Source organism: Symphalangus syndactylus, chromosome 21, assembly GCF_028878055.3.
Source record: "Symphalangus syndactylus isolate Jambi chromosome 21, NHGRI_mSymSyn1-v2.1_pri, whole genome shotgun sequence".
Taxonomy (NCBI): domain Eukaryota; kingdom Metazoa; phylum Chordata; class Mammalia; order Primates; family Hylobatidae; genus Symphalangus; species Symphalangus syndactylus.
In genome coordinates this window covers 32,720,146-32,740,683 of record NC_072443.2, presented here as the reverse complement: position 1 = coordinate 32,740,683, position 20,538 = coordinate 32,720,146, and the positions used below count along the sequence as shown (strand labels likewise).

At 36.5% G+C, this 20,538-nt stretch overlaps 1 protein-coding gene across 2 annotated transcripts in view; it reads right to left on the bottom strand.

Annotated features, from left to right (window-relative positions):
• TRAT1 (T cell receptor associated transmembrane adaptor 1) overlaps positions 1-14,965 on the bottom strand; it is a 69,842-nt gene extending 54,877 nt beyond the window's left edge. The window contains exons 1-2 of one of the 2 annotated variants that reach the window (XM_055259781.2): positions 14,522-14,965; positions 6,709-6,819 (exon numbers count right to left, since the gene is read on the bottom strand). In XM_055259781.2, coding sequence (XP_055115756.1) covers positions 6,709-6,819; positions 14,522-14,528 — 118 coding nt within the window. In that variant the 5' untranslated portion in view covers positions 14,529-14,965. The remainder of the gene's footprint in view (positions 1-6,708; positions 6,820-14,521) is intronic. The other variant, XM_063630641.1, reaches the window with a different exon arrangement.
• Between the last annotated feature and the right edge of the window lie 5,573 nt (positions 14,966-20,538).

Below are 20,538 nucleotides of genomic sequence, written 5' to 3'. Positions count from 1 at the left end.
AGTCACCAAACAACTACAAAACTTATTTTAGTTAAATTTATGTGTAACAAAGTTGAGTTATTCTCCACAAAGGTTATTAACTGTTAAAGAAACATTAGTGGAACAATTTATGAAAGTAATCATACTGGAGGATGAAATGGACATGTCACAGGTCAATATGTTTGGAAGAATTCTGTGAAGGACTAAATGAGGGAAGATTTTGCAGAGCATATACACTAAGCTGCTATGGGACCAAAAGTGATGAATGTATTCCATTTGGAATATGTCAGAAACATACTTCTAGCCCAGAGGAAATGTTTTACCATGAACTGCATGTAAAAGACACAGTTATTTTCAACTACTTTCATATTAGTCTTGTGAATACAAGTGCACACAAATGTTGGGAGAAGCCTAGAGAGGTCTAAAACATATTGCACAGTATCCAAAAGTTCAGCAAAATCAAAAAACCTGAGAAATGTAAATAATATCAATAAGCATATAAAGAAAAAATAGTTAATATAGACCAGGAAATTGTAAACCGATAAATAAGACATGACAGAAAGTATATGCTGATTTCCTTCTATGTGAAGAAAATGTTTACACTCAGGCCACTAATTATTTTCCAGATTTGCCTGGAATTAAAGTAGATGCATAAGAATTTGGTCAAATGGTAGCCTGATGTATAATGGAACAAATCCAGGGTTAAGAATCAGAAGATATGGATTTGGTACCAGTTTTGCAATGCATTTGCCCTGTGACAACATGCAAATTACTTTAAAACTCTGGTTCTCAATTTATCCATGAACTAGGGACAATAATGCCTATATCACAGAGTACATGTCAGAGGTAAATGAAATATTTTCTGTAAAAACATTTTTTAATGACAAAGTTTGTTATTAATATTATACACACATTCTAAATACATATTATATAACAAGCCAGAATTTAATTGCACTCATTTGAGTCAGGAAGTTTCATTAAATGAGTTAGTTGAAAACAGGCTGGTATTATTAACATGGTATGATATTTTAAAGTTAAAAAGATTTATAAGTAATGCTTGATTTGAAATGAAATTACTAAAATCTCACCTTTGACAAAAGGTGAGCATTAATTTGAAAGAAAAGGAGCTGAGCATTAATTTGAAAGAAAAGGAAAAAAATCAGCAAAAAAATTGAAAACAAAAGTGAAGAGTGTCATTGCTTAATAAGAATAAGAAAAAGTAGATATGGAGTAAAAATAATTCCCCAAACAGGCTAATATTTTTAAAAGATAATATGGATTTTTCAGGTGGAGGTACTTGAAGTATGAACGCTGGTGCCTAGAAAGAATACTAGTGTAACATAAAAACTAACTCTGGCCATGCGTGGTGGCTCATGCCTGTAATCCCAGCACTTTGGGAGGCCAAGGCGGGCAGATCACGAGGTCAGGAGATCGGGACTATCCTGGCCAAAATGGTGAAACAAAAATACAAAAAATTAGCTGGGCATGGTGGCATGCGCCTGTAGTCCCAGCTACTCAGGAGGCTGAGGCAGGGGAATCGCTTGAATCCAGGAGGCGGAGGTTGTAGTGAGCTGAGATCGTGCCACTGCACTCCAGCCTGGGCGACAGAGCAAGACTCTCTCAATAAATAAATAAATAAATACAAACAGACAACTAACTCTATAGAATGGGAATGTGCTGAATGTATTATCAATAGGGGAAAAAAAATGACAAAAACTGTGTGAGAAAAAGGAAATAGAAGCAACTATATAAAGGATACAATATAATAATGTGATGTTTAGATGGAAGGAAAGGGACTAAACCAACTTGGGGGGGAAATAAAGAAAACAAGTAATGGATAAAGGGAGCACCTGAAATGGGATGTAAGAAGTTCAAGGGCACCCCATTCCATGCTACTTTTAGGATGTAAATGTATAATCTGCAGCTGAGCCATCAGTACTTGGGTAATTTTGTTTTGCAGTCCTTCCTAGAAGAAGGTTATAATCTCTTTAAATGAGCAGTAGTAAAAAGTTCAGAGGTTACAGCTAAGAATAAAAGCCAGCAAGCTCAGGCTTCTGAAAAGTTTGCTGTCTCATGAAGGCTCAAAAGTTTATTTAAAAATAAGTGGCATGACTTAATTTAAAAGCTGGCTGGTGATTTCAATGACATTTAGCAAAATAAAAAAAGTGTATGCTTTGCTATAAAGCAATGAAATATGCAAGACTGTGCGTGGGAAGAACTAGATGAGCTCTCATAATCCTCTCCTGTGATTCAGATGCAAACACTTGTGGTCAGGTTTGTAGTTGAGAGGGTGTGATGCAAATATATTTGCTTTTATGTTTTTCCTCTTAGAGTGTTAACCCTCCTATGTACAAGAATAGACAACAGCACATAGTTTAAACTCCATAATGAAATTTGTCTGATACATGTTCAATGTGAAGATGCCATAATTTCCTACTGATAGGACTTTGAGGTATGACCAAACCATACGCTACACTTGTTTATCCTTCTTTCCAAACCAGAGAGGAAGAGTCAAACAAAGAATAGTTTTTGGATTTAAAGACGGAAAAAGTTAATGCACTCCTATCAGAAAAAGAAATAAATATAATCCTCCTAAAGAACAGATTTGCACAAAGAATCACATAAAAATGAAGGATTTATTTCAGAGAGAATGAGAGAACTCCATTTCAAAGCTTCTACCTAGCTGCTACAGAAAACATCAAGGGGAGGCTTATCTGGTCTATCTGATTGAATGTGCAGATATTGTATTTTTGCTGAAATGGAGATTTTCTTTTGAATGCTATTTATTACACCAGCAAAACTTATTCACTGACTAACCAAGGTGGAGTCAGATCTTGCAAGTTTCTTAGCCACAAAGAGTAACACAAAGATGCAAACATAAAAAGTTACATGAGGCCAGATACAGGGGCATTTCATTCACAGCCCAAGTGGCAGAAAAGCTGGTTGATACAATAGAATCTCTTTTATTATAGTTTGTTTGTCCAAGAGAAATAAGGCAGGAAGGCTTCTTCAGGAAGACAGGGAAGGAACTGAACTGTTTGCAGAGCAGTTCTGAAATGTATTTGAAATCTCTAGGTTAGAAACAAAGATAGTTCTATTTGTTCATATGGGATGGAAAGAATGGCAGAGCTATTACTAATACTTGGGAAAAGATGTTAGGAGAAGTTGGGGCAGAGAGAAAGGGTGGAGGTGGGATAAGAACAAAGGACATTCTTAGTGTTGATGAATACATCAATTGCACACCAATAAAATGCAAGTTCCAGTGTATGCTCCACCTAAGGTGGGTACATTACTGCTCAAAAAGTTTTATGATAAGCTAATGTTTAGAACCAATTCCATAAAACTCTACAGAAAACTCTCTGAAATGGACCTGAATGTGACTTACATGACCACAACAGTTAGTGCTAAAGCTCAGGGTATTGTACAGATGTGTTAAATAATATAGAGATGAGGAAAGTGAAGTTGGTGCTGGAGAGGACTTAGAGGGGCCTAGGTATGGTGGGAGCAGCAAAGTAGTCAGAGAAACCAATGTTCACCAAAATAGCAGATGTGAAAATTAAATGGGATGACATATAGCCATAGTAGATCCTTAATAATTATTTGTGGAAAGAAGGAAGGAAGCAACAGGGCCACTAGGTATGGTGATGGGCTGTACCAGATCTAGGACTGACCTACTAAGTCCCCAGCACTATGCAAAGATTGTGTGTGTGTGTGTGTGTGTGTGTGTGTGTGTGTGTGTGTAATTCTTACAAGAACCCTAGGGTCTAGATGGTATTTTCCACGTCTTGTAGATAAGGAAACTGAAACTCAGAGAGATTATGTTACTTGTACAAGATCTTCCAGCTAAATATTGAAGGCAGAGTTCTAATTTACATCAGGTCTACTTCAAAGGTATACTGTTAAAAACAACTGAGAGAAGAAAAATTTATTTAAAAAATACATGAATAAATGCAATTTATTGTTCACTGTTTTCTTAAAAATGTTCTTTCCATTACACTACTTTTAGGTAATGGAGCCACTTATGGCATGCCTGGGGCAGTAAGGGTTTGCACAATTGAAAAGGAAAAAATCTGTCCTGAAATAACAAAATGAAATTGTGGTTTTTTTTTGGACAGTCTTGCTCTTTTACCCAGGCTGGAGTGCAGTGGCGCTATTTTAGCTCACGGCAACCTCTGCCTCCTGGGTTCAAGCGATTCTCCTGCCTCAGCCTCCCGAGTAGCTGGGATTACAGGCATAAGCCACTATGCCCAGCTAATGTTTGTAATTTTAGTAGAGATGGAGTTTCTCCATGTTGACCAGGCTGGTCTCGAACTCCTGACCTCAGGCGATCCACCCACCTCTGCCTCCCAAAGCACTGGGATTACAGGCACTGCTTTTTTAACTACCAAACACACTGCTTTTTAAAGTAAGGCTACTGTCTTTCTGCAGTGGTCAACTTACCATAATAAGCAGCTACACAAAGGAGTTTGCATGGAGGCAAAAAGGTACGGATGTGGGTAAATAAATCCCAATGCACAAACTACCAAAAATGAGAATTGTAAAACCTGTTTACAAAGAGTTGTAAAAGACTAGTACAGCTGAATACTTCTGGGGCGGAAGTACTAGATTAGTGAAATTATACCAGTCCTGATCTTGAAGATGTTGATAAAAAGTGGTTCTTAACATCCATAATTCAATGCAATCATAGGACTGAAAAAAATGACTATTTAGGTTGAAAGTAAATAGATCACATTTGCTAGATAAATTTTAAGTTAGACAATTGAGCTCAAGGTAAACATGTCAGTGTCTACCTGTTACCTGGCCCCTCAGCAATCTTAAAAGGATTATCAATGCAATCAATGAAAGCATGAGGTACTAATTCAGGTTACTGTTCTTGTCTTGGTTGTCACCTTAAATTATTTACTCTCTGTAGATCTCAATTCACATTTTTTTGTAATTCAGGCTATAATATTATCTGGATTTATAAGATATCTTAATAAAGAAGTTAAAATAGCCAGTTTGATATATAAAGTGCTACTCTGAGCTCATTTTTATCTATAAAAGAGGGAAACTGTAGAAGATGTTTGATGATGGGTCATTTATACATCTGACTTATAAAGTTTATGTTTATTTGAAAATATATTGGATTTTTAAAAGATTACTGAAAGCGTTGCTAATGAAAAAGATTTCTTGTCATAAATTTCACCTTAGCCATAGAATTGATATAATAGAGATCCAAAAAGAGTGTTGGGTTTCTGGCTGAGGACAGCTGGTCAACAATGTCAAAGAAGGATGTGCTGGTAGAAACCTTTTGGGGCTGAGAATTAGAAAAACTGGACACTTATCATTGATTTTGCTATTGAATAGATGTGTGGCTTCAGCTAGACCACTCCATTTTTGAGTACCTCTCATCTTATTTTCAAGCCTGCATGACAATAATCCCTTCTTCATATTTTATATTAGTATTATCAGTGCTAAAGGTATTTCTAAGTGAAGCAAGGACATTTGCTGCGATCTGACCATTGTTCTAAATTAGCTCCATGCCATTTTTCTTGGACACATGTGTCTAAGTTAATTCTGTTAACTTAGTTTTGTTTCATTTCCTCTGTTAAAAGGAAATGCATTTATCCTTTCTTTTCTTTTATTACCTCTTAAATGTCCTGCCCTTAAGGGTTTCTTGGTATTTAAACACCTTCCAGGCTGGGTGTGGTTGCTCACACCTGTAATCTCAGTGTTTAGGGAGGCCAGGGCAGGAGGATGGCTTGAGAACAAGAGTACGAGATCAGCCTGGGCTGATTTTTTTGTAGAGACTACCATCTCTACAAAAAATTTCTGAAAATTAGCTGGATGTGTTTGTGTATGCCTGTAATCCTAGCTACTTGAGAGGCTGAGGCAAGAGGATTGTTTGAGCACAGAAGTTTGAGGCTGTAGTGAGTTATAATCATGCCACTGCATTCCAGCCTGGGTGACAGAGCAAGATCCTTTCTCAAAAAAAAGATACCTTCCAGCAATAGTTGAACTTTCATTCTCCCATCCATCCATATGTATTCAACATGTAATGGATTCAGCATGGATCCATGCATATTCAACATGAATTGGATGCCTACAGCATGCAAAGGCTGTGCCAGCTGCTGGACTTTAGACCATTTCAGTTGTGGCATATGCAGATTGAAAGCCACATGGTTAAAACTTAAGCCCAGCATGTTGAAAAAGCAAAGCTGACAGTGGCAGATACTCTTGACCTCTCCTAGACTCTGGGAGTGTTTGACAGCAAGCCCATGGTTCAATCTATTCCTTTTCCAGTCGTCTTCTGACCCTGCTCCTGTGTGTTGCACTTGAGAATGCCTGACTGATCCTGAGAAGATTAAGTTGGCTTGAATGGAATCTTAAAGAGCTAGACTTCCCTTTATTATGTATCAGAGAGAACCTTGATGGCTGCCCCAGCATAGACTACAATTTCATAGGTTTTTCAACTGGAGGAGGAAAAACGTATTTACCAGGATAATCCCTTCCCACTCTATACCCTAAAGAAGAGTTCCTAAATTGGATAATTTTTTCACATTTCTAATATGATTGCATTCTTAAATAAGAGAACCCTTTGGGTGAGAAAAATTAGCAAATAGATTTTCTATAGATAAAAATATCCTGTTGAATGACACTTCATAAAATTGTCTGCTTCCATAGGTTTTCCAGTGACTCCATAGTCTCCATTCAAGCAGGTACCACGTGAAATTGGTCAAAATGTCTTACCTCGTCGTTGCTTTTCCACGTAGTGGGAAATATTGAAGATCAGTGATATAACCAAAGCCAAGCCCAACAAGGCTAGAAGTCCCCAGAGGAAAAAGGGGCACCCAGAGATTCCTGGAAATTAAAATAAACATACACATAATATAACAGCTGCTTACCCATTTGTTTTGATCTGGCTATTGCCACAATTAAAGCTGTTGCATTTATTCATAATGAAGGACACGTTCTCTACTGGGAAACTAATTAATATTCATAACTTTTTTCAGTTTTCAAAGTGGGTGTTGGTGTTAAGTCGCTGAATCCAGCATGGGCAAAAGGATTCAAGTTTCTCACATTCTGAGTGTTTATGAAATAAACGACCTTTTTGTGTAGCTATTAAAAGGTGACAAGTGGTGACTGGTAAAAAACTTTTGTTCAAAAATGAACAACATTCAAATTACCAAGAATTCTAATTTGCTATACTTTTCACCTTTCTTTAATCCTCAGACTATAATCATACATGCTTTTCTTATTTACAGAAAATTGCCTGTTCTCTTCCATTAATCTCAGTAGTATAGAATATGATGTGTTGGGATAAAACAATAATTCTGGAGCCCAGTTTTGTTAAGATTGGCCACGGGGAGCTTTTCTCATACTATGTAGAGCCCCGTGAATGTCACGTGGAAAGTTAATTACACTTCTGTTTCCCCTAGGCCTACACAGGGTCAGAATAATCAGTATTACTGTCTTCCACCCCCACATCTTGTCCCAGTAGAAGGTCTTCAAGGGCAATGACACACATGGAGAGGTCATCTCCTATAACAATGCCTCCTGGAATACCTCCTGAAGGACCTACCTGAGGCTATTTTACAGTTAACTTTTTTTTATAAGTAGAAGTAGTATACCCTAAGGTAATGATAAAAGCATAGTATAGTAAATACATAAACCACTAATATAGTCATTTATTATCATTACCAACTATTCTGTACATAATTGTATTGCTCTACTTTTCTACAACTGACAGCATAGTAGGTTTGTTTACACCAGCATCACCATAAACATATGAGTAATGCATTGCACTATGACATCCCAACAGTTATGATGTCACTAAATGATAAAAATTTTTCAGCCCCATCATAATCTTATGGGACATAATATATGTGGTCAATCATCGACCAAAACATTGTTTTGTGTGTGTGGTTTTTTTTTTGAGATGGAGTCTTGCTTTTTCACCCAGGCTGAAGTGCAGTGGCACGATCTTGGCTCACTACAACCTCCATCTCCCAGGTTCAGGCAATTCTTCTGTCTCAGCCTCCCAAGTAGCTGGGATTACAGGCGTGCGCCACCACGCCTGGCTAATTTTTGTGTTTTTAGTAGAGACGGGGTTTCACCATGTTGGCCAGGCTGGTCTCAAACTCCTGACCTCAAGTTATCTGACCACTTTCGCCTCCCAAAGTGCTGGGATTACAGGTGTGAGACACCGAGCCCAGCCAGACCAAAACATTGTTACATAGCACATGACTGTACGTTGTACAGTGACAATTATATAACATAATATAGTATAGAACAGCTTCCCTACAAACTCATTTTACAGTTAATTTATTATAGAGTTGACCAGGGAGTCACATTGGTTAAAATTGAGCATTTAATGGATGCAGTAATAATGTACCTTTGGCCAAATTAGACTTGTAACCCTGCTTTAGAAATAGTCCAAGCTATAATTGTTGCATCCAATTTCTATAGTATATACGTTGGGACCTTGATCATTCACTCATCAAATGCTGAAAGGATGAGAAATTGATTTCAGAAAGATTATTTTGACCTTGCCTGTGTGAAACTACCTGGATCTACCCATGAATGGAAGTAAAATAGACTTTGATGACTTTCTGTTCTGGACATGTCCCAGTTATATTTTCAAAATTTCTTAAGGGAATGTCAAGATTGCTTCCATCTCGCCGAACATTAAAGCATACAATCTGCCCTAAAATGGCAACAGAGAGTTAAACTTCATATTGCAGTCAGAAAATAAAATCTAAAATTCTGTGTTGCTCTTTCTTATTTGCTTCAATTTTCCACATTTGGGCCTTTGTTCTCAGGACAAAATAAAACATGTTTTAAGAAAAATAACCAGCCGTGTGAAACTCTCCATTGAATACATTAATTTCAGGGATACTATAAACTGGAAGACATTATTTAATACATCACATGGTGTCTCAAATATAAGGGCCTGGGGACTTCCTTAAGAACTGGTACACTTTTGCTATTATATCTCATGTGAATATTGTACTTAATCATCTGTCTGTCTTTGATACACAATCTACTCTAAGCAAATCTCCAGGGCTTTATGATACTCATTTTTGTGAACTAACCATATTCCTTTCTCCTTATTTTCCCTTCACCTTGACTTATTTGGTTATCTTTTATACTGTTACACTTATTTCTAATACCCCTTTTTGTGGAGGAGGGGTAAATAAATACATGGAAAATAATAATAAATCTCTAGCAATTATCACCCTCAGGAACACTAATAAAAATCAATCTCTTTTCTACTTAGCATTTTTTTTCTTTCCACTTCCCACAGCATGTAGTATTTAGTATATACTCAATACATAGTTATGGTTTCAGTAAATAAAATGTAGTACAATATAACCAGTCATACTTCAAGGAAATAAACAGAAAGCCCTAATCTTATTTTTTAAATTACACTGAATCTAGCTATAAATCATCCAATCATTTGGACAAAATTATATTTCAAATAGAAGTTTTGCTTTCTCATTTCCAATTAAAGAGAGAATTGAAATAGTTGTATTAGTCCATTAATTGCTATAAGAAGATAATTTGACTCTCAACTACAAAGAAACAACCTAATCAATATCACAAGCCTATATGCTACACTAAAAGTTTCTGGGAAAGTCCTAATAATTTTCATGAAATATGTCAGAAACACTAAGGCAAGAATTTGGGTCACACTGTACATTCCTTTAGGGTTGTGTTTTGTCATTTACTGTTAGAGTAAATTTGCCCCACATAACCACTTGGAGGCCTTTTAAAACACAATCTAAGTTCTAATATTGGGGAGTAGTTTAGGTATGTGTGATGCAGTTTCACATGGTCTCTGGTTTCCTCTGCTTTTAGGGCCCATAATTCCTGACACTTCTGTTTTCCAAGTTTTTAAAAATAATATTATATAAATTTTAAAGAGGAAGATTTTTATTTAGAGGCTTTGTATTTTATGACATTCTTAATATCTTTCATAATTTTTTGATTGCCAACAATAAATACCCCCATTTTGAAAAACAATGCACACACATGAGAAGGGTAGATATTAAGTAGATAATGATGGAAATTTTTAACTTGAATTCAGGTCTGTATAAATGTACACACACACACACACACACACACATACACTTTATACTTCCCCTTACCCAGTAATTCTAAATATGCAGTATAAATATCTCTATACTCCTGTAGGTATCTACTTAGTACAAACAGTGCCTCTTAGAATATTGGATGCACAAAGTACTTAAAATTTTTTGCCCAACAAGTGTAACCTTTAGTATCAATATTAATTAATACTAATCAGTATTAATTATCATTACTTTCATTTATATAGCTTTGATCAATTTTGAAAAACTCCCACACAATTTGAATTCAGCTATTTACACTGTTAAAAAGCCAAAGGCCTCGAGAAATTATCAGAGAAGCAATGGCAGCTAGGAAAATCATGATTTAAGTTTCTCTCTGGCTGCCAACTACCAAGGGCTAATAGTGGTGGGTTTAATTATAAAACCTCTGACTCCCTTAAAGCCAACAGTAATTGGCAGGCACTGTCTTTGAAATTCACAATTGCATGTGCTCTGGAAGGAAACCCAGCTAAGCAAATATAATGTCTTTCTGCTGGCAGATTTGATTTACACAGTAGCCTTTACTTAAACAATTAACAATAGAAAAAGCAATAAATATAATGCCTTAACTGTTTTTACTTCAGGCTGTCTTTAACTGAGGCAAGTGTATGAGTTTATAGTATATTACAGCATATAGCTTCTCTTAATGGCTTTCCTTGGCTTGTAAACTCTGTCAGAGCAATGAACATCTTTTTGCATTCCATGAATGTGTGTATTTATTTTAGGCACCCAGAAATCTCAATAGCAGTATTATGATCCCCATGGGTCTACTTATAAAATGAGTTTTTCTTACCATGGTGGTGGTTAGTGCTAAATAAGGCACATTCTTGATGATTTTTTGAACGTGACATGTCATCACTACACCCACAATCCCAACCGCTACCCATCATCCCACAATAAAAGACATTTGAATCATGGATATTAGCACAGGAGGGGGCTCTCAAATCAGTTCCAGGCTTTCAAGTAAAATACTATGCTGTTTTTAATGCAAATCTGAAATCCACTGACCTTAAGTGTCTATTATGAACAGGGGGTTATTTGAGAAGTAAATGGTGTGTGTTGGGGAGTGGGCTGTGATAGGGAAAGAGAAAATAGCAATATTAGCTTTGGATACCTATTTTCAAACTGTGGAAAAGGGAATGAGAGTAGTCACCAGTTGTGTGGCTGGTTGTGTGCAAATCACTGAATCTCACTAAGAGAATTGTAAAACTGGAGTTCATATCTTCATCTGTGTTACATTAAGGCTACCTCTTCCTGGCACATCATGATTCCCCTCAATCAACACTTTACTTAATTTAATTGAAGAAAGTATAAATATGAGAGTGAGGTGGAGGACAGAAGAGAGTAAATTATTCCTCCAATGCTAGACTCTTCATTGCTTCTACAATTAAACTTTACCTGAGATTGGTAAACCTCAGAAATTCTACTGAGATTAAAGTGCTGCTGTAGATGAACCTGTCTTTCTCTGTATTTAGTGACCCCATTTATATGTATACTTATTGTTTCTTATTTGAGAAGAACCTTAGTAAGATCCTCTGAAGATGGCATGGTTGTGTGGAAACTTTCATCCAATAAAATACTTTATGATGTTTCTTTTAATATTTCAAGAAGGTCTATTAATTTTGTCATCTCTTCCCTTTAATTCAGGAATGCTGAGAAGGTTAAGTGTAATCAAAAATGTCTGGAAAAGTGCCCAATAATGATTTCTGTTATTCACTAGCAACTTGTGGACATTTATTTCTTGGAACTATGATCTTTAATTGACAATCTTTCCTAGATTGGCTTTTCTTAAAAACACTGCCCAACTCATAATATTACCTAAATTAAATGGAGAAACATTGTCTTTGACCCACCTGAGTTTAAAAGATAATTTACAAGTTAGTCCCACCTAGTCTCTGAAAGAAAGGATTTCATTGTCCTCAAAACGTGATGAAGCTCAAGAGAAGATAAAACTGAGTAAAGACAATGAGACTCCTTTGAAAAAAAAATGAAGATGAGTAAACTAAATTGTGAATCATGAAATTAATGATAGACCAAAGGACTTGTTTTCACCATTTGATTCCATTAATATTGATATTATGTAAATGCAGAAACACAGCAGAAATTATGATACCAGAACATTATGGATGATGCAGTGACTACACGCATATAGGTAGGAAAAAAGAAAATACTTGGATTTTTGTTTTCATACATAGTTTTACTTCACTAGAAATATTCTTTTGTGTGTGTTCAAATTTATTTTTTATTTTACCTATCTAAATATAAAAAATACTATCATCTGATTCTCTTCCTTCATATGAAATTTTGTTTTGTTTTGACTTTTAATACCTGTGAGGTTTTTAAATACTTTGTCTTTGCATCTCTTCTGTGAAATTGTAAAAGTTCCCAACTGTTGATGTCGGAGCTCCTGTATTAAACCCAAAGGGGAAGTCTGAACTACAAAATGCTATGGAGGAAATGTTGCCATATCTGTTCTAAATTTAGAATTAATTAGTCCTGAAAATGGCTGAATGTCATATTCACTGTCTTTGGTCTTCCCATGCTTTCTGAGTTCCCCATCATCATCAGCTCATGGGAATTATACTTAGTAGTGCTATGTTCATTTCTTGCAGGGCACTAGAAAAATTGGGGCACTTGTTTTTGTTCTTTGCTAAAGTATGAACTGGGAAAGATAAGGAGAGGTATGAAAATTGTATGCCAGCTTACGGTCCCTGTGTGATTTATGTAATCAATTGGTTTTAGGATCCATCAAACAGAACAATGGAAGCCAATTCACAGAAATTATAATATATGCAATCTTTACTCCATAGCTGGCCTATACAAATTGGTATTAAAAGTACTCTAAGCATAATAATTAAGCAAAAGTGGCAATCAGACTATCACGAATGATAGTTGTAAACAGTTTAAAAATCCATGCAAAAATGTTCAACCTCATTATAATCAAAGTAGTGCATATTAAACAATGAGTTAGCATGTTGTGCTTATGAAATTAGTGAAGATTTTTTAAACGAAATCAGCCTGTGAAGGAGAAGCACTGCTAGAATGAGAGCGAATTGGCATCACTCTTGGAAAAGCGATTTGGCAATAATGAGACTTAAAATGCTCATAATCTCTTGATAATTTCAGTTCTAGAAAGTTTTCTGAAAAAATAACCCTTACTACAGAAAAAGCTATAGAGTTGTTCATCTTTCTGTCATGTAAAAATATTTTTTAAAACTGTATACAACAGGGCTGGGCACTGTGGCTCACACCTGTAATCTCAGCACTTTGGGAGGCCAAGGCGGGTGGATCATGAGGTCAAGAGATCGAGACCATCCTGGCCCACATAGTGAAACCCTGTCTCTACTAGAAATACAAAAATTAGCCAGGGGTGGTGGCATGCGCCTGTAGTCCCAGAAACTCAGGAGGCTGAGGCAGGAGAATCACTTGAACCTGGGAGGCAGAGGTTGCAGTGAGCCGAGATTGCGCCACTGCACTCCTGCCTGGCGACAAAGAGAGACTCCGTCTCAAAAAAACAAAAAACAAAAAACTATATACAACATAAATGTTCAGCAATAAACAAATGACTAAACTATAACTGAATAGATGTCATTTTTGTGCATTCATTTAAAATGATTAGGCAGAAGTTATATTAAAAAGGGACATGGTTATATTAGTGAAAAAAGCTGGATATATTATGTACATTATTATTTCAGTTATGAAAAGCAAACTATGTATAATGTATATAAATAAAAATTGAAAGGAAATACAACATATTTTGTGTTTTTAAGGTGATGGAAAATATGTATGAATTTTTAATATATATATTTCACAGTTCTCCCACATTACATAATATGCATGTTTCCTTTTGCAACAAAAAGATGTTTATTTAATAAATTAAAAGTACATAAAATAATACAAGAGGAATGAACCATCAACATGGATTCACAATAGCGAGTCAATAGGGATCCAACCCTCATGATTAATTGCACAGCAATTGAATTTTCACTGGCCTTTTCAAAATTGTCATCTCTCTGAATGTTGACAATTGCATTGCTTTCTAGAAAATACTATAGTGCCTAATCTCTGAGGAATTAGAATTACACTTACCCTGTTTAATAGCTAAACTAAACTAAAGAGGAATACACATAGTCAACAAAAGCTTCTTTAAAAAAACAAGTACTTCACATGGCATAATTATCAGTGAACACTTACTGAACAGTTGTAATTAGATTTACCTTCTAAAACACTGTCCACATTTTTCTTTCTAAAGAAAAACGTTAACTGATACTCATTAACATGTTTCAAAATATATTTTAATTACACTAAAATTTATCCAACATTTTAAAAATAACTACTTTCTAAATACTAAGGGTCTTCTTGTTAGGACTTAGAAATTATTAAGTGAATTTTTAGACACACAAATGGAACAAAAAATTTAAAATGCCACTTACCTGACATGCTTCTTTTTTTCAGAGAAATCTTTATCCAGCCATAAGACAAATATATGGATTAAAAATCCTCCTACAAACTTTTTTCCTAGGTAATGTTGCTCTGTTATGTTAAAAGCAGCATGACAGTAAAACTTATCTTTATCTGTGCCTCAGATTCTTTTCTCTTCTGTTTCTTAAAATCTTTTGTGTGTACTTTGTTTCAGTTACAAACAGGAAATGTGGTGAAGGAGGTGTCTTGAGTTTTGATCTGAAAACAGTTGACTTAAATTGTGTAACGTGGGAAGAAAAATCCCACACACCTTTGTAATCTGACATTTGAATTTTTATCGATACCTGAGTCTAATTGAAAAATAAACAAATAAAGGTATGAATTAAACTAGGAGGGATCTTCCTATCTCTGGAGAGAATCCAGTGATCTCTTCACAAGTAAATTCACATGGAAACAAAATAAGATACACTAAACTGATGAGTAAATAGTAAGCAACTCCTGGGTGTGCTCAGCTGTTGTATTTTCTTGAGCCATGATGGAGGACAGGGAGTTAATATTTTTTGAGCACTTAGTATGTATCAGTTGCCTTCTATTCCTTATCTTAATGCGAGGCTAGATGTCTGCCTTATTTCCTGACAATCCTCACCTTGTCAGCACGAGTTTCTCTGTCCAATCTAGAGCCACCTGACAACAAGCTCCTGTTCTCAACCACCATCCCAGAGTCTTAGTAGCAGCAGTTCTTTTTTTTTTTTTTTTGAGACGGAGTCTCGCTTTGTTGCCCAGGCTGGACTGCAGTGGCGCGATCTCGGCTCACTGCAAGCTCTGCCTCCCGGGTTCATGCCATTCTCCTGCCTCAGCCTCCCGAGTAGCTGGGACTACATGCGCCCGCCACCACGCCCCGCTAATTTTTTGTATTTTTAGTAGAGACGGGGTTTCACCGTGTTAGCCAAGATGGTCTCGATCTCCTGACCTCGTGATCCGCCCACCTTGGCCTCCCAAAGTGCTGGGATTATAGGCGTGAGCCACCGTGCCCGGCCTATAGCAGCAGTTCTTACATGTTGGTGTACATAAGTATGCTATATAATGCTAGTTTAAAATCCTGGGCCCGTCTAAATTAAGACTATTTAGGGTGAAGCACTAGAATCTGCATTTTAACAAGCAGATTTTCTGAGTGCATTTTAAATTACATATATTGTATATGATAAAATATTTTAATATAGATGTTCTGGACAATGCTTTCAGAAACCCATATATGGAATAGAATCTATCTTACTCATTATTAAAATTTCATAACTAGAATTATGCACACCGGCACATCGTAGGTCTCAATAAATACTCTCAGTGATTGAACAAACAAAACAATGAGTGTCTTGTGCTTTCTTTTTCTTCCATTATAGAAAACAACTCCCTAGTAAGCAAAATACAGTGCATCTTATCCTTTGGACAAAGCTAGCTAAACACTAACAAATTTTTCCATTTCAATCACGTCCCCCCCGAAATATTTTTTGGTGAATCGTCGACTCAGAGGCTGTAAAACTGAAAGAGACCGTGGAGATTCTCTGGTCTAATCTTCTTTAAAAGGGATTTTTAAAGTATATTCCATAGAACACTCGGCCTTTAAGAAACTCAGAAGACAAATGTTTCTTCAACAAATATATTTGGAAAAACTATATAGCTTTATTTTTTACCTCCATAGATGCATATTAAAGGCTTAGGTAAATCCTGCGAAAAGGAAACCCAAATAATATTTTTATCAGAGTTTTTCTAAACTTATTTGGCCAGAGGACTCTTTATTCAGCAGCTAACCATTAGCAGAATGACAGGTTTTATGAAGCAGGCCTGGATGCTGACGGAACAAGACTTCAGGGAACAGCAGCCTCAGGTTCATGTAGGGATCAGAGGACAACAAAGAATCAGAAGGCTTCATCCTAGAATTAGATGGAACGTAGGGAGGAAGACTGCTGAAAAGTTGAATCCCAGACATTCAGGAAGGTTTGGGCACCTGATAAATCAGTTTGAGAGGAGAGAGCCTAGTTATGGCCTTGAGGAGTTGAGCTTTGGTCCTGAAAGAGGGTAACTGGTAAGAAAAGTAGAAGTCCTAGGCTCAAGAAAGGACTACAGAGGTTACCTAAGCAAGACCTTGTAATATGGGCAAAGTAGATGCCCACAACTGGAACATACAGAGGACATTGGAAAGAGAAAGGGTTTCAGGACTGGAAATTTGGGTGCTAGCATTCCTTTGTTAGAACAAAATTATTGCAGAGGTTGGGGAAAGAAGGAAGGAAGATGCTTTCATCCCAGCTGGTCCATAAAGTGCAATTCCAGAAAAAACGGTGTTTAATTATTATTGGCTGTGAATAGAGAGAAGGTCAACTCAGCAAGAATGACTCAGGCAAAAATGCAAGAACTCTGTGGTTTGCTCAGAAGAAGTACCTCTCAGAGCAGCCCAACAGGAAGAGAGACCCAAAGCAAACCCACCTGTTGGAAGAGCAGCGGTCTAAGGGCTTCCCTGACTCGAGGGTATGACTTTACACATACAGCTGCAGGAAGCTGGGGAAGCCAAGAGCAGAAGAGACGTTAGGAAGGATATGTCCTGCTTCAGAGAGAGGCTGAAGTACCTGTTGAGTGATTACCTTATGGCTTAAAAGGGTTAATGTACATCCTATGCATGATTGGCATCTCTAAATGGTAAAAACTTAGGCTAATCTGAACCACTTCACAGTTTCTAATTATTATAATATTTTTGAAAAGTGATCTTCATTACAATGTTCCGTTCCATAGATTTAAATAATCTATGGAAATATAACAAGATTGTCCAAGGTCACACAGGAAGTCCGTGCCTGCACATTAGTTAGCTCCATAGATGTTTGAAATTTGCCAGGAAAAAAAAAATAGCTTTTCATTAAATATAGATGGCTGAGCACATGGAAACATTATCAGAATATAAAAAAGCATATGGATATTTATTTGTTATAAAATATATTAGAAAGTGCATTCAGAGATTTGAATGATGGCTTCATGAGCCATGTTTAAATAATAAATAAACATGAGGCCTCTGTAGTACTTTTTAATGAGATGGGTTATCAAATGGAATTTCAAAGAAAGCTAGACTAAGCAGAAATGTCTCGACAAGCTTAAAGCAGTTAGAGATGTTGTAGGAAATTTGGGGGGGAGGTTTTGATGGGCACCTGTCAAGAAATAAAAATATTAAGGCCAACAAAATTGAGGTTTTGTTGCCAAAAGAAAATGAAAAACATGTCAAAATGGCAGCTGCCATTCAGAGTTTCAGAAAAACGGGTCAGCGTGTAGAAAGAGGCCCAGTTTTTCAAACTTCTTTTTTAATGATCATCTATCATTTTTATAATTAATTTTCATCACTATAATGTATTTTCTTATATCTGCATGTGTGTGTGTGTGTGTTTAGAGAGAGAGGGAGAGAGAGAGTGTGAGGGTTTCCAAGCTGTTGAATAGATACTATATTTACTATATCTATTGAATAGATACTGTATTTAGCTATTGTTTAAATTGCTTACAATAATATGCACTAGTGCTATAATTGGAATAAAAGATGTGCCCTTATTTTAAAGGCTCTTTATAATATCTGTTTTATTGAAACACTACTTACCTCTCTGTAAGTTTTCTTTATTCCGGTGAATTGCTGCTTAGTCATACTGAAGCCAGCACAAAGTAAGCAAACAGCTTGATGAGAGAAAGGAGTGGAGGGGCCACCTGTGCTATCAATTATGCTATTTTCACCTGTGAAATTATTCAAAATTGATTATGAGGTTGCAATTGCCTCTGATTAGGCTATATTAGTATTTATTTTCATTGTGTTTAGACTATAAAGTCCTCCAGAAAGCACGGCTATTCAGACAAAAAAGGTAAAAGCAAATTAAAAGCAATAGAACAATGCATAGACTTAGCATCAGATTTTTCTCTTTTTATTGTAAGTATCACGCCTTATAGAACCAGAAGTCTTAAAAATTGAACAATAAAAATATCCTTTATTTTTAAAGCATTTTACAAGACTACTGTTATAAAGCATATGTTTCAGAAAACACGGGATCAGGCAACTTTTTCTTCTTGTTGAACTGGCTCTTACCTTCCGGCCTCCTCTGACATTTAGGGCCTGGCTTACTTGAGGATGCCATGATAATATCAACTGTAACACCTGAATGTCAGTTTTTATCATTAGAGATAGTTTTCTTAAGATTAAAAAAGAATGAGTCCTTACAACTCAAATGCCCTAGGACACAATTAGCATCCTCAGAACAGCTTACACAGTGAGTCTAGCTCTAGTGAGTCCTCTACCAAATGAGATATGTGATAGCTTAATTTTGATTAAAATAAGAGAGTTGGTGCTAAACTATTTTTAGGAGAAGGGAAATTTTAGTTGAAGGACCCCAGGGAATGGGAGCATTGCGTGGAAGCAGGAACACTAAGAAGTGAGGCACCAGTCAGGGTTCGGGCCGGCAACAGACACTAACAGTCAAAGGGGTGGTAGAAAGGGTTAAATGAGCATTTTCTCATGTGTCTTTTGGCTGCATAAATGTCTTCTTTTGAGAAGTGTCTGGTCATATCCTTCGCCCACTTTTTGATGGGGTTGTTTGTTTTTTTCCTGCAAATTTATTTGAGTTCATTGTAGATTCTGGATATTAGCCCTTTGTCAGATGAGTAGATTGCAAAAATTTTCTCTCATTCTCTAGGTTGCCTGTTCACTCTGATGGTAGTTTCTTTTGCTGTGCAGAAGCTCTTTAGTTTAATTAGATCCCGCTTGTCAATTTTGGCTTTTGTTGTCATTGCTTTTGGTGTTTTAGACATGAAGTCTTTGCCCACACCTATGTCCTGAATGTTTTTGCCTAGGTTTTCTTCCGGGGTTTTTATGGCTTTAGGTCTAACATGTAAGTCTTTAATCCATCTTGAATTAATTTTTGTATAAGGTGTAAGGAAGGGATCCAGTTTCAGCTTTCTACATATGGCTAGCCAGTTTTCCCAGGACCATTTATTAAATAGGGAATCCTTTCCCCATTGCTTGTTTTTGTCAGGTTTGTCAAAGATCAGATAGTTTAGATATGCGGCATTATTTCTGAGGGCTCTGTTCTGTTCCGTTGGTCTATATTTCTGTTTTGGTACCAGCTCATCATCACTGGCCATCAGAGAAATGCAAATCAAGACCACATTGAGATACCATCTCACACCAGTTAGAATGGCCATCATTAAAAAGTCAGGAAACAACAGGTGCTGGAGAGGATGTGGAGAAATAGGAACACTTTTACACTGTTGGTGGGACTGTAAACTAGTTCAACCATTGTGGAAGTCAGTGTGGCGATTCCTCAGGGATCTAGTACTAGAAATAGCATTTGACCCAGCCATCCCATTACTGAGTATATACCCAAAGGATTATAAATCATGCTGCTATAAAGACACATGCACACGTATGTTTATTGTGGCACTATTCACAATAGCAAAGACTTGGAACCAACCCAAATGTCCAACAATGATAGACTGGATTAAGAAAATGTGACACATATACACCATGGAATACTATGCAGCCATAAAAAATGATGAGTTCATGCCCTTTGTAGGGACATGGATGAAGTTGGAAACCATCATTCTCAGCAAACTATCGCAAGGACAAAAAACCAAACACCACATGTTCTCACTCATAGGTGGGAATTGAACAATGAGAACACATGGACACAGGAAGGGGAACATCACACTCCCGGGACTGTTGTGGGGTGGGGAGAGGGGGAGGGATAGCTTTAGAAGAAATACCTAATGTTAAATGACGAGTTAATGGGTGCATCACACCAACATGGCACATGTATACATATGTAACAAACCTGCACATTGTGCACATGTACCCTAAAACTTAAAGTATAATAAAAAAATAAAAATAAAATAAAAAAAAAGAGTTAAATGAAGAGAATACATTTACAATGGTGCAGGCAGCGCTAGCAGGAAGCACAAGGGAAAGTGAAGCACTTATAGGTTAACATTAGAGGGAGCCAATGACCACTCCTGGGCT